This window comes from Hippichthys cyanospilos, chromosome 7, assembly GCF_059441005.1.
Source record: "Hippichthys cyanospilos isolate Australia breed blue-spotted pipefish chromosome 7, RoL_Hcya_1.0, whole genome shotgun sequence".
NCBI lineage: Eukaryota > Metazoa > Chordata > Actinopteri > Syngnathiformes > Syngnathidae > Hippichthys > Hippichthys cyanospilos.
This window is the reverse complement of record NC_142375.1, coordinates 10,116,661-10,131,177: the sequence shown is the minus strand read 5'-3', so window position 1 is coordinate 10,131,177 and position 14,517 is coordinate 10,116,661. Positions and strand designations below refer to the sequence as shown.

General features: G+C 37.8%; 1 protein-coding gene across 2 annotated transcripts; it reads right to left on the bottom strand.

The window, feature by feature from the left end:
- Positions 1 to 1,786: 1,786 nt before the first annotated feature.
- On the bottom strand, positions 1,787 to 10,553 carry LOC148420988 (uncharacterized). Of its 2 annotated transcripts, none has more exons than XM_088419642.1 (11): positions 10,409 to 10,553; positions 10,119 to 10,267; positions 9,873 to 10,026; positions 8,122 to 8,478; positions 7,613 to 7,894; positions 4,171 to 4,194; positions 3,993 to 4,094; positions 3,882 to 3,912; positions 3,739 to 3,788; positions 2,796 to 2,830; positions 1,787 to 2,098 (listed from the first exon to the last, which is right to left on the bottom strand). In XM_088419642.1, exons 1-11 carry the CDS (start codon positions 10,461 to 10,463, stop codon positions 2,009 to 2,011), a joined length of 1,329 nt encoding a protein of 442 aa, XP_088275768.1. In that variant the 5' UTR covers positions 10,464 to 10,553; the 3' UTR covers positions 1,787 to 2,008. The 2 variants fall into 2 exon arrangements, with proteins under 2 accessions (XP_088275768.1, XP_088275769.1); XM_088419643.1 differs by having other exon boundaries at positions 3,743 to 3,788.
- Between the last annotated feature and the right edge of the window lie 3,964 nt (positions 10,554 to 14,517).

The following is a 14,517-nucleotide window of genomic DNA, read 5'->3' as shown; positions in this document are numbered from 1 at the left end:
TGAGAAATAAATGCTCGTAAACAAAAACACATTGCCAAAGTTGAAACATACCTGAAAATCAGAAATCCAAAAGGAAACACACACAGAAAATTATGGCAAACAAAAACACATGACAAACGAAATGCAAACAAAACTACAAAAAAAAAAAGTCCATTACAAAAAATAACCACAACTGCAAATCAGGACTCACAGGATTCCATTATTACTTTTATATACAGTATATTCAATTGGGGACAGATTAAAATACTAATATATAGGCCCTTTAAGACCTTATGATGATGAATGCTTATAAATGCTGCACATCAAGACTCAATGTGGTAGGTATGTTTACTTATGCAAAAGGGTGGGGCTGCTTCAAGATAAAAATGCTAAATTTGTCCACATTATTCACGCAACCTTAAGTATTATTCTGCAAATTGAACCTGACATTATGAAGGGACTGCAAACATTGCAAACCCATCTGAATATGTCAAGCACATACCTGTTTAAGGAGGAGTAGGCACCACTGAGTACGTACGACACAATATTATCACAATACTAACCCAACAATGTCAATAGTATCATGATACAGCGAATGTATGACGATCACTCTTACCAAATAGCAGTGAATTCAAAACAATTTGTTTTGCCTGATTATTAGCTTAAAGCTTCCAAACGATGCAAAAACGCCATTGACATGCCAGCATCAGTCGTTGCCGGTTTTGAAGCAACGGATGTTTGATATAGCTTTTTTATTAGTGATCGTTAGGTAGTGCAATTGTAACTTATAAATGGCAGTTGAGTAGATGTCAAAGATTAAAAATAAAAAGAAGCAGCTGCTGCTTTTTGAGATGATAAAGTCTGTCAGCACAAGCTGCTTTTCTGCCACGTCCTTAAGTCCACTGAATGACCTTTAGTGCTGAATTACTGTCCAGCACTCAAAAAGTGATGGAAGGTACATTGATTGCCCTGCGGTGTGCTTTCCTTCAGACAGCACAGCGAAAAAAAAAAAAAAAAAAAACATCGGTCTTTGGGATACGTTCGCTTTGTTGTATCCTTGTCCACACACTAAACGAAAGAGGATTACATTTCGGGGGCACGCAGCCTGGCAAGTTGATTATTATGTCTTAACAGTGCCATCTGCAGGATGTTTAGGATAATTTACAGTGGACAACCCATATTCAACATTACTATATGTATAGCAACAACGATTTCCAAATTGTTGTCCGCACAACTCAGTCAGGCCAAAGTCCATTCATGATTCTCTTTATTGCTAGAATATCCCAAAAGCGAAATGTATTTTTTTGGGATTGTTTTGTGTTAATGTTTTCGAATTTGGTGTGTAAGTGGTGTCTTTTCTTTGTGTTGGAACTGGTTATCTCAAAACCAAAAGAAACATTATGAATCATAGTTTTCATTTCGATATTTTTTATTGCATTTCTGAAAAGTGAATTATTACTTGTGTGTGTGTGTGTGTGTGTGTGTGTGTGAGTGTGCGCGCGCGCGCGTGTTTGTGTGCGTGCGTACGCGCGTGTGTGAGTGAGGTCAGAGAGTGAATAATCTGAATAATCAAAGCGGACTAATTTCATAGCATTTCATAAACAATATTTTCATGATTTAAAAAAAAAAACTTTAAAGTTACAAAAGGAATGGATGACTTCATTTATACTCACAAAAACAGATTCAAGAATGTTTCAAAGTATTTAGATATGTTGTATAAATTAATGTTTGATCATTACGATCAAAATTAATATTATCCATAAGAATGATGAGTAATGAATACATCCCACTCTACAACACTCACAAGTATATTTGGAAAATTTTATTCAGTAACAGTGGCTCACTGGCAGGTACATAAAGCAAACATCACATCCTGTCTAATTGTAGAAGCGTGCCTCTCCACATGAAAAAGGAAGTAAGGAAATTGCTTTTCCTGTCCTGCTGCGTTTAAAGCCAGTTGATGCTACACAGACACACTATAATGAAGTATAAATATACAAAGAGAGAAAAGAGAGCAAAAGGGGGGGTCCTAATGTATAGGGTTTGTGAATGTGGAGTTGGAGTTCCATAATGGGGATCTGGAGGTGGTGCCTGTGTCCATGTCCCCGCTGGCCCATTCCTGTACACACACACGGACACAAACAACATCAACATAATCACAACACAAGCTGCGAGCAAGCCAGCATGAAAGCATTTCCTGCAGCATAGATTTTCTAGTTCACCTCTCTGTTTGGTAAACCCTCACACAGGTTTAAGAGGACAGAGTAGATTTGGATCTAGAAGTTCGCCCTAAAGCACGAATAGGTAAGGTATGACTTTCAAAAATAGCGCCAAAGTCATCTAAGTGTACACAACGCTGGAATCCGGACACGACTCATGTTGGGGTCTCATTGCAAGCGTCAATCAACCATCGATCGGTGGTCCACTGATTTGGATGCTAGAATAGCATGGAAGACCTTGCTGTGGCAACAGCAATTTCGACACTGGTTCAGAGGATTAGCATTGATGCTTGTGCTAACACAAAAGTTAAGTCCTATGATGTTGTTTCTAACGTCAGTATTCACCTCCTCAACCCCCTTGTCATACAGAAGGAGACCTAAGCTGATTTAATTTCACTCGGGTCTATTGGCCTCGGTTGTCAGCCTGCGGCCAGTCTCCCAAAGAATTACAGCTGACACATAAATGAGATAAAAGACGTATCTATACATGTACAAAGGTTGAAATAAGTCACCGGACGCTCATCTAGAGCGGATAAATGATTGGAGGGGTTTTGTTGACGTTGGCAAGTAAAGTTATAGCTGATGAGGTATAATTACCTGAGAGGTGACACTGGTACAACGTAGGGTTAGGTCTGAAAAAAAAAAAAAAAATCACAGTATCATCACAGCATCTTCAGTAGAGCACTTTACTAGATCAGCGTTTTCCAAATTGTATTGATCCAACATTGTTAAACGTTACTGCACACCATCAAATAAAAATGTCAACAAAAAAATGCATGGAGTGTAAATTGATAATCTTGTCTCACTGTATTCACTCATGTATCTCCCATGTGAAATAATTTTTTCAAGTTAACTACCCCTTATTGGGTGCAAAAGCGCATTTGCCCTTAAAATGGAGTGACGCATCATCTGAGTTTGATTCATCAGACGTTGGCATTACATTTGGAAGTGGAATATTTTACAGTGGGTGGCTCAGTCAGTAAAAGTGGTTATTAAAAAAAATTTAACTAAATATATATTGATAGGTCTGGTGCCACTGAGCATATGGAGTGGTTGAAAGTAAAAAATATATTCAGAAATGGTTTTGTTATGACACCTCAAAAGCATTGACATTTTTTGGAAGAAAAATAACATGTGTACTATGTTTTTCACAAGCACCCATGTGTTAAAATGAACTGTTTTGGTTTGAGAAGCGCTCCTGCTTTGATTCCAAACATCATTTACAGTAATATTGATCACTTTCATGCGCACAACTCTTCATTTATCATTTAATTAGTTCAAGCAATTTTTTATTTCTATCTATTTATGTTGAAATAGCTCAAGTGAGAATACCGTACAAATGGAGTTCTGAAGTTTAATAAATCAGACAATAGCGGCACTGCTCTTTTTTTGTTTTTGTTGTTCCAACCGAAAATGTTTTGTGTTTTGTGCTGGCCAGCGGGCTGGAAAAAGAATTACTGGGGATACATCCAAGAAAAAAGTCAAAAACCACTGCACTAAGAGCAATAATTTATACAAAATAAATAGGAAATAACCTCACCAACCACATGGTCCTTGGCATGAACTTGAGTCCAAAATTTTGCTTCCTGTCTAAATAAGAAAACAAAATCATTTTTTATGTTTTTTTTTCCCCCCTGCACTAATGGAAAATCAATAAAAACACTGCTGTACTTAATGCAATACCTTTTCTTCTTTTCATCAGCTGCTGCTTTCACTTAGAAAAAAAAAAAAACAACACGTTTCAGGCTGTACAAAAGCAACATACATAGTGGAGCGTTGGCGGGAATACAGTACCTCTTTTGTGCACCACCACCACAAGAAGAGCCACTGAGCATAGGAAAAGCACAACAGTGGATACGGAGCCAAGTATGAGAGGCCAGTCCACATCTGACACATCTGCACACATGGGAGATGCGCATGTATGAACTATGAATGGATGCATGAAAATATATTTCCATTAATGCAACACTACCTGGGTTTGTCGGAGGAGGTAGACCTGAAAAAGACAAAGTACATTCAAAGTCAAATTATAAAAAAGAATGTTACATATATATTTTTTTTTACAAAATAATTCGCAATGCATATAGATGTATCTAGCTTGAAGAAATGAGCTCTGTTTTTCAAGACATCCATTCAATCACTGTATCATGGGTTTATCAATGTCACAGTAGAATGTTAGAGTAATTTCATATTTTGAGAAGCACTCTTCACCCTATTTTTGCCGTTCCCTTGGAATATAATTGGCAATTCAATCAATACTTGAAAATTATCCACCAAAATACTATTAAATCTAATTAAAGGTGATTAGTCTTGCCATTATGCAAAATCAGCACTAACTGGAGAATTTCATCCCAGAAAAGCAACACATTATACTGAAAGACAAATTGGGGTTACGTTCCGTTACACTTGGTCAGTCAAAATAAACCAATACCAGTCAAAGCTAAGCACAAAAAATGAAAACAAAACAAATCAATAAGGGCAGCTGTTATGCCTTACCGTGAAAATGTTGCAGAATAAAAAAAAAGTGAAAAGAAGTGAAAAAAAAACAAGTGAGCAACTCTTTACCACAAACCAAGTTAATGAGCAACAACAATGGAAAAACTGCTTCTACTCATTTGAACCACAAAATAATGCAGCAATTGTCACGGATGTGGTTGATTGCCATAGCGACAGGAAAAGGCAACTGTTAAAAAACTGTTATTTTGAGAGGTTGCTGGCAAGAACCAATTACCTATTTTTTACTCACAATTTGCTTGATACATAAAACATTATAAATGTGCATTTTAAATTTCTAAAGCTAGTTGTAAATCTAGTAATCTAGATGATTTCGGTTTCAATACCAATAGACTGGTCAGAATTTGATCGATGTACTGTAGTTGGATATGGGACTACCGATTTTATTGGTTAGCCAAACAACCAATGACATTGGTTAGAAATTGTATTATTATTGTATTACATTACATTAAGCAATCCCTCCATGTGTCATGGTAGCTAATTAGTGTGTCTGCCACCCAATTCTGAGATCTTGTGTTTAAATCCAGGTGAGCACAATTACTGAGTGTGTTACTCTGGTTTCCTCCCACGTTCCAAAAAAAATGCATGGAAGCTATATTGATCGCTCCAAGTTGTCCCCAAGTGTGAATCGCTGTTTTGTTATGCTTCTCTTATGATCTTATCTTTTTTTTTTTCAATTGACCTTATATCTTCATGAAAATGACCCATTTGTATCAGTGGTGATTGGCTATCACCAGTATGAATTGGTTGAAAACACCAACATTATAAATTAGTTGTTTTTAACCAAAAGATAAGTCGGTCACAGAACTATTACCTAAATTGGCCAAATTCAACTGATTTTGGGGTCAATTTGACCAATCTGTTTCGGGCTGTACTCTTGATTATGGATAAAAGAAATGCAAATTTGTTTGCAGTATGCATGCTCATTGCATTTTGATTGGCTGTATAATCTGCACTGTTGCAACTAGTGCCGGGTATTGCTGCTTGAAATTGTATTGCGATATATTCCGAAACAGCAAAGGCGTATTGCGTGATGTATTGCAATAAATTGGGCAATGTTTGTTTCAAAAAATAATAATAATGGATGGTGGATCGCTGCCATTTTATGGTCTGCCTTCGGAGGTGCGAGCTGTCGCTTGATGGTGATGTCGCATGTTTGTTGTCAAATTTGTCCTTCACCGCTTGACCACTTCACCGTGTGTTCTCAATGAACACACTCCGCAACTTTTGTCAGTCTTTCTCTTTTTAAGGCAAAAATGAATCCAGATTACGGGGAGCCTGATGTGTATATAAAAAAAAACTGAGACAACAAAAAAGATCATCACAAACAAAAAATAAAAAAAACCTTCCAAACATGTAACACAAACACAAAAAAGATACATATTACAAGAGAAATAGAGCACACAAGGGAAAACGAGCACACAAGAAAAAGGGAGCACACAAGAGAAAATGAGCACACATGAAAAAGGGAGCACACAAGAGACAAAGAACACACCAGTAAAAAGGAACCAGCAAGAGAAAAAGAATACCCAAGAAAAAAAGAGCACACAAGAAAATGGCGCACACTAACGTTTCTCTACCAGAAATGGTTTGAGTGGGTGAAGGTCGGGGGTGTGAGCACTTAAAAATAAGTGTTACCAGTGGTTCAAACATTATTGTGGCTAACAAAGAATCACAGCCCTGTCAAATTGAAGCATCCGCTTTGTTTCAGGAAGTAATTGAAAAATAGAACAGTTAGGCCCAAGTTTTCTGTTCATCAAAAACATCAAAGATTTGTCAAAGGAATAATGTCCTGCCCAAAGGCAAATGTTGTGTACCTGCAAACAAGTTGCCCCGCCTTTTCTTGTGTACTCCTTTTTTCTCATGTGCTTCTTTTTTCTTGTGTGCTCTTTTTCTCTTGCATTCTCCTTTTTCTTGTGTGCCCATTTTTTCTTCTGTACTCCTCTCTTGTATTGTGTTTTTGTTTTTTGTTTGCATTTCATTTGTGGTAATGTGTTTTTCTTTGTTTGTGATTACCTATTTTGTTTGCTTAGTTTTGGGGGTTTGGGATTTGTACTGAAGGCCACGGTACCAAATAGATGATTTTCACCTCTTGTTGCGAACTTTGTACTTGACTTCGCCATGGTCAGGCATTTTGCTTGAATGTCTTATCACGGAATTTTACAAAAATAAAGCGTGTCAAAATTGGTACAAAATATATTGGAAACTGATCTTCATATTGCAATTTGGTGGTACCTCTACTTACAAAATTAACTCTTTCTGGAAGTAATTTTGTGATGTTGATTTTTCAAAAGTAGAGGTGATTTTTACAAGTAAACATTCTAATATGTTCCAAACTCCCTATTTGTAACAACTGACAATAAGAATGCAGTTCATTTGTTTGTCTTGAGATGACACTTCACAGCAGCCCAAAGTGGGCTGTGTTTTTATGTAAATACTGTATGTACATAGTTTGCTGTAGCTAATACTAACTTTATGTTTAGAAGTTCTACGGAGTGAAAAATTGGTGGAAAGTGTGGACGAAGCATGTAAAGAAGCACAGTAAACATCAGCGGAAAGAACTTGTGTCTCCCATTTGTGGACAAACCAGCATATTAATATAATATAAAAATGAATTAAAAACTTTTACAATGACATATTAGAATTATCAGCACCAGGAACAACAGGAATACATCTGATTGTTATACATAAAAAATGTGTATCCTGAATATCCTTCGTAATGGTAGACAAAGCTTTTTTCTGGAGGCCTTTCGCGAAACATACATTTTTCGTGACAAACGTTTATGATTAGAGGTGCCACCATTGGCTTGGATTACCAGGCTTTACACCACTACCTTCCCAAAGTTAGCTTGCATAGACTTCGGTAACTCTAATATAGGACAAGCAGCCAAAAGCAGTACCTTTGGAAATAGATAGAGGGCGGCTGCGTTGAGAATTACTCCACTTCCCTGTCAAGAGGACGCTGTACTGGCACTGGTACAAAGCCACCAGAGTTTCCTGCACTGGAACTGGGAAGATACTCTCGTGGCTGGTGACCTGTGCATGTTGACTGGCTATAGGGAGTTGACTGTCCATCAAGTACAGGGTGAACACTGCCCCTGGGTACGCAGGAGAGCCCGTGCAGAGCATATGCCACACTTCTTTGTGATGTTGGAGAATAAGGGTGGGTACAGGCAGATCATCTGGGAACATAACCAAAAGAATACAATTTGAAGTTATTTTTACTTCTACATTGTAGATCCAAGTGTAGACATGACGAACTCAACAGCGCAATACGGACCATGATAATGTGATCTGATTGAAGATAGATCTTCTCAATACAACATCTATAATGGCTCATTTTGCCCATGAATATATCAGCCACATTAGACAGACGCACAGGGACAGACATACAGATATTATGCTTTACCTTTCACAGTGATTTGTATCTTGTTGCTAACAGTTGAATTGACAATTTCCTCTCCACTAGTAACGTCGTAGATGCAGGCGTACTCGCCACCCTCTCCTTGCTTCACTGGCCCCACACTGAACACGCCTGGTTGGCTTTCCAAATTTGACCCCCGAACGTCATGATGCTGACGTATCATGGCCTCCCCCCCAGAAGATGTCCTCAACAAAAAGAAGGAAGTCATTTTGTTGGTTGGCTGAAGAGCTGGGACAAAACAGCTGAAGTGTAGCATGTCGCCACGTTCAACCGTCCCACTGGGAGGCTCCACTGATAAGACTGGAGGTGGCAGGATGGGAACAGGCAGAGTGGGGGCAACATCTGGAGAGGCAAAACAACATGCACTGTTTGAAACATAGTCTTGGGCCAAATGTCTAAATCAATTACTTAAGCAGATTTTGTATTTACACTAGGGATGATCGAGTACTGATAACAAGTGTCAGTATCAGGCCTATATCTGGCCTTAATTCAAGGTGTCTGTACTTTCAATGTATCTGCAGCTCTCTTGGAGCAGTTTTATGATCATGCTGTAGCCATAAGTACTGTATTTGTATTTTTAGTAGTGTTTAATACTATTTCGTAACACAGTTTACTGATTTTTACATGACAATTCCAGTGTCAGTTTTCCCTGAGTGTAGTTCTACAGTACTTTGGTTCGAATCAACATGTCTCCCAATATTCCATTCTTTTGTTCTGCTTTTCCTTCTTATTGTAGAGCTGCAAAATGGTTTAAATGGTTAAGAACTCAACAAGAAAATGTAATTTGAAAAATACTGTATATGTTATTTACAGGACAAATGATTTCAAATACGATATAATATAGTATTATATGAACGTAAAACAACTTGGTATCATTATTGGCCATATTGGCACCAGTATTTACTTAAGAATCACACAGCATTAAGGAGAGTAGAAAATTGTCCTTAATTTCATGAAATTAAAAAAAAAAATTTATATTGCAATATGTAGGTCTTTCCTTAATATATATATATATATATATATATATATATATATATATATATATATATATATATATATATATATATATATATATATATATATATATATATCATTGTTTGTTTGTTTTTTGGGTTGTGAATCTTTGTATTAAAGGCATTTGTGATATGAGTACTTTGATATCAGTGACTACAGTGGCTTCTTTCTCAGCTGTAGGTACCCCCCAGGCGGTCTTCATAGAACTGTTGTGCATGGAAGAGTCTATACTCCCCCAAATCTGCTGATAAATACACATGGCTATGCCATTTGCGTGCAAACGAGCAGATATGGCACAAGGCCATTTCCTGTTGGGTCACTACTATAACCATTGCCAAATACGATCAAAATTGCGCTGTACTGCCAATGCATCCTAATCTTACACCGTTTCTCGGTGTAGTATCCTGCCATGGTTTACCACAGTTGCTCACCACACCTCCCGCTGTTAACTGTCTGCACCATGCATTGTGTTTGATGTTGTGAGTGGGTGGGAGCTTTCAATATGAAATGCAGGATGTGACAACCGCAATACAAATGCACACACACCGCGCACACATACAGAGCAGAATACAATGAGGCAACACAGGGAACACCTGCACGCAACAGCAGCGGATGGGAGTGTTTATTATTTCATGCCACATGTAACGGTAAAATCAGTGCAGATCTTTTTTCGAATAAAATCATCTTGACTTGATTTGTGTATGATTAAGAGTAGCAATTACCTGTTTGGTGTTCTATCCGTAAATAAGGACTAAAAGCACTGTAGAGGCCTTGATGGTTCTTATACATACAGCAAAAAAGTTCTGGTTCGGTTGTTGCTGTGAGTTGGACTGTGAAGAGGACCTTCTCTTTGGGAGACAGCTCAATTGAATCCACCTTAAGGGATGGAAAATACACTCAATCAAGTCAACCAATACAACACTTTAGAAAGACATCAGAATAAATAAATACTGTAAGTAAATAAAGACCTCTTCAGTGAATCTGTACAATTTAAACTGGACACCTTGTTGACCCTCTGAGACCTGACAAACCAGGACCACTGAACCCTTAGACCTTGAATGGATCTGAAGTTTAGGTACTGGCAAGCTGACAGGAGACGAGGAAGCCCAAAGTGTTCCTTGCCAAAAGAAATGGACATTACTCAACAGGAATCAGTTCCCCTTCCAGATGAAGCAACAGTGCGGCAATGCAACATGTAAACACACCGATAAGTGTTGGATAATAGTGGACGGGTGTGCAGCTGGATAATATTGCTTACCCCATAGTAGCAAAGACGTTAGTAGCAGCATTTGTGTCCAAAATCCACTTCTCATCTTTATTCAACACAAGATGTGCGGCTATTGAAACTGCTTGAAGAAAGAACTGCTCCCTTTCTTGGCCCTGTCTCTTCCTCTCTGCTTCCTACATATGACATCCTCCTTAAGTCATGTGTAGTTTTGTGATGAGGGGGTTGAACCTGCAGACACTTCCTTTTGTGTGGAGTCCACCGGTTGGATGTATGATATAATCTGAATAAATAGCAAACCCACCATTGTCTTTTCTTTTGTCCATTAACTCATATTGTTTCTGCAGCTGTAATAATTTACAAGAGGCAATGGTGACAGTTCCCAACTTGGTCCAGAAATAAGTGCTATGATTACATTTATAGTCATTAATAAAATGTAAATGTTTATCGTACACACAAAGAGTCCACCTCCGGTAGTTGTGGGCCATAGGGATTGGAGTGGTCTGTAAATAGCAAAACTCCGTCGAGAATTGACGTCCTTTTGATTGCATTGAGGATTTATTTGTTTGTTTATCTACTTTTACTTTTTACAATGCAAAAATGCATTTACAATCTTTTTCCCACTTTTCATCTTTGAATATGCAAATCCACAGAGGCTGAAACCTGGGTATTCGGGAGTCTACTGTATAGTCGTGAGTCTCATTCTGTCTGATTTTGTTTAACAATGTTCCTTCTAGTTTGATGAATGATGAATAAAATCACTAAGTATAGGCTACAAATTTAGGAAAAGTCATGTTGTTGTCACCACTCTCAAATTCTATGCGGTGGGTCCACTGAATGTGCTGAAGGTTCACCTTACTCATCTTATAGCTGCTATAAGATGACCTCAAATTTGTATAATATAGCACAACATCTTACACACCTAAAAGTTTCAGCTTCATAAATATATCTGATTAAATGGTCCATAGGCAAGGGTGTATTGGTGCCTTTTCACAGATTTCAAGGGACCGTAACATACATGTTTTAGATGTTTACCCCCACCAACAGACCTGATTAAAACAATAAACTAGGGTGGGGTAGTAATATCAATATACGTATCAATGTACTGCAAAACGAAATGACACAATACGCGTATCACAATATGATGTTTTGTTTCTCATGTATTGCGTATGAATTTTGAGACACTTTATTTTCATAATATTTCATTATAACAAAGTATTCGAAAAACGATTTAGAACTATCCATTTTTTCTTGGTTTTTGTAGCTTTTTTTCCTGGCCAATGCAAGTGACAACAAACATCTGGTGTGTTTTGCATTTGGTTTAACTAGCAAAAAGGTTGACCGAGACGAAGTCACGTACAAAATTATTGGCAATGGAAGGCAAAATCATCTATCAAGACACATTTATGCCTTAAAATGAGAAAGACTGACAACAGCAAGGTGGTTAAATTTATAATGCGTTTTCATTGCAAACATGCATACATGTTAAAACAGTTGAAGGACCAATTTTATAACGCACAAACAACCACAACAAGCTCGAATGAAGGTCCAGCAAGGCAGACCATAGTATGGAAATTAAAAGAGGGGCCACTGCCAGCAGTCAACCATCCGTAACGGACTTGTTTTCAAACAATTTAACAAAGGAATCTGATAATAGGTTAGCTAAAGCCCAGGAGCTGACCAACAAGGAAAACAAAATTCTCCATTCCATAATTTCACACTCAGAGATATCAACGATGTGCAGCTTCTGAAAAAGAATGTCATAAATAGAATTTCTCTATTCCACTAAAATATTTTCTGGTTTTTTTTGTCTTTGTTAAAAAAAATATACCAGAGAAGTTTTTTTTTTTTTTTTTTTACAAACGTTGTCCAATATATCGCAATACGTATTGCATTATGTCTTTGCTGTATCGGAATATATCACAGTACGCTTTCAAGCCGTAATACCCAGCGCTACAATGAACCCATCAGTAAACCCAGAAGGACCATGCTAAAGACGAGGAAGGAGACATCGAAAACATGCAGAATGGAGGCCCTTGAGGACCTGAGATTTACACCTGTGGTCTATAGACTATATGCACTTCTCACCTTCAGCCCACTCTGAACTGAAATGAGGACTGGCAAGCTCCATACAAAATGGACAGAGGGCTGGATTTTTACCAAATGATTGTGTGGCGAAAGTTGTATATAGATGATCTTATAGCCTTCGCATAACCTCAATAAACGCTGGGATATGGATTTTTTTTTTCAACATCCCACGCGGCGTGAGCTGTCTTCTTGCGTGTCACGCTTCATGAACACCCACACATGGCCATTTGGCTTCACAGTGTTGGGTGCAACAGCAGCAGTATCAATGTGCTGTCACTGATTAGCTCCAAGGGGAAGCTTAAATATATGAGCCTGTGCTGTGTCACTTTTAAAGACATGTTGTCTACTGTAATGTCCAATATGTTGAAAATATTTCTTTCAGAGCATCTCAATTTAGAACACTACAGTAACTGTAAATGTTCATCAGTCGTTCCAAATTTGGAAGGAAAAAAAATCAGCTTTTGGAAGCATCGGTGTTTTGGTTTTCAAAAGATGGTTTTACTGTCAAGCAGGGCCCTCATTAATGAGTGGTTCCAAATGGAAGTTTAAAAAAAAGGAGCTTTCACTGAGTTATGATTCCAAAACAGGGTTTGGGTCCCAAGTAGGGTCAAGGTTATTCACAGTGAATACCAATTTGAGTGGAAAAAATGTTCATTTATCCCTGAACAAGATTTGACACCCATTCCCACATGTCTTTAGTCAGCAGTAATGCCCACTGAACCAAGCAAGCTGCTCAAAATTTAGAGCGGTGCAGAATTCAAAGGACGGTTTTTCCTTCAAGCAGTGGAACAATTTTTCACAGCGCATGCAAAATAGAGTGTGAAAATTCAGCTGTGAGAATGTATGACCTCAGGTTTTGAATCAGGCACTGTTACAAAGTAGGGGTTCGAAACTTTGAAGCAGTGTTCCAACGCCTGATTTGCAACAGCAGTTCAAAATTCGACTCAAACAAAATTCAGCTGTCAGAATGAGTGGTCTCGGGTTTTAAAAAGTAAATGTCTGCTCTAATGCATTAAAAAAAAAAAATCTTGAAAAAAATGACGCGTTGTTAAGCGCTGCATGAACTGCGCTTTCATTAATAGATGAAAGAGTCCCACAGGCTCTCTCTGCTCTCCTTATTGCAACCTTCACTATGACCCTAAAAGTCTTAAAATAATTGAACTCTTCTCTGGAGAATATCACTCTGACCCACATCCATGCACCAGGGGAGTGAAGTGACCCATTTTCTTTGCAGACAGGATTCTTCATGGAAACTCCTATGGCAACCGTCGGGACACACCGGGAGTTCTCTAACTCGGGAAAAGGGTGTTTCTATTTCAGTCAGTGGCCTTTTCTAAAATTAGCATTGTTAAATGTGAAGTAATGTAGCTTTGCAAAGAGAACGATGCATTATTAAGACTGAGAGTTCTCGGAGGAAGGAACCACTTTCTGTGCGAATAAGGGAGGAACATCTGTGAAATCAGAACTTTATCATATTGCTCCTCTTTTGCATCATTGCAGTCAACTTCATCGCACACTTGCTTTTCTGTGTGTTATGAAGGGCAGATATCTATATGTAAGTCGTGAACGCTAAATGGTGGCAGCAAACTTCACAAGAGGTACATTTTGAAAAAATCTTTAAAAAGAAAAACGCATTGTCAGTAACCAAACCACGAAAACTAACGAATGTCCACAAGCATATTGCTAAAACACAATGCAAAACACTGTAGACAAGCTAATGAAACTAACTTTGAGATTGAAGTTGGAACAAAAACTTTAAGTATGTATTTTCTGTCATACATAGTGCAGCAACATATGTAGACAAACACATGACAATACTTGCCGGCATATATTTTTACCCTTTTCGATTAAAAAATGTTTTCTTCATCTTATTGAGTCGCTTAGTTCCGAAACCCTTTTTCTTGTTGTGTTTGACATGTTATACTGCCCTCTGGTGGTCAGGGTGTGTCAATCGTCATTAAAGCATGGATTTTTTTTTTTTTTTTTTTTTATTCTATTAAATGATGATTTCACTTTATCCTTTTTAAAGGATGATGTTCTTATTTGGGAGGAGG

Excerpts from the sequence above, each read along its gene's own strand:
- LOC148420988 (XM_088419642.1), bottom strand. The coding sequence starts at position 10,463 with ATGAGAAGTGGATTTTGGACACAAATGCTGCTACTAACGTCTTTGCTA. Across the intron at positions 3,789-3,881 it reads GCTGATGAAAAGAAGAAAAG|ACAGGAAGCAAAATTTTGGA; the intron begins GTATTGCATTAA and ends TTTCTTATTTAG. Across the intron at positions 2,831-3,738 it reads TGCCAAGGACCATGTGGTTG|ACCTAACCCTACGTTGTACC; the intron begins GTGAGGTTATTT and ends TTTTTTTTTCAG.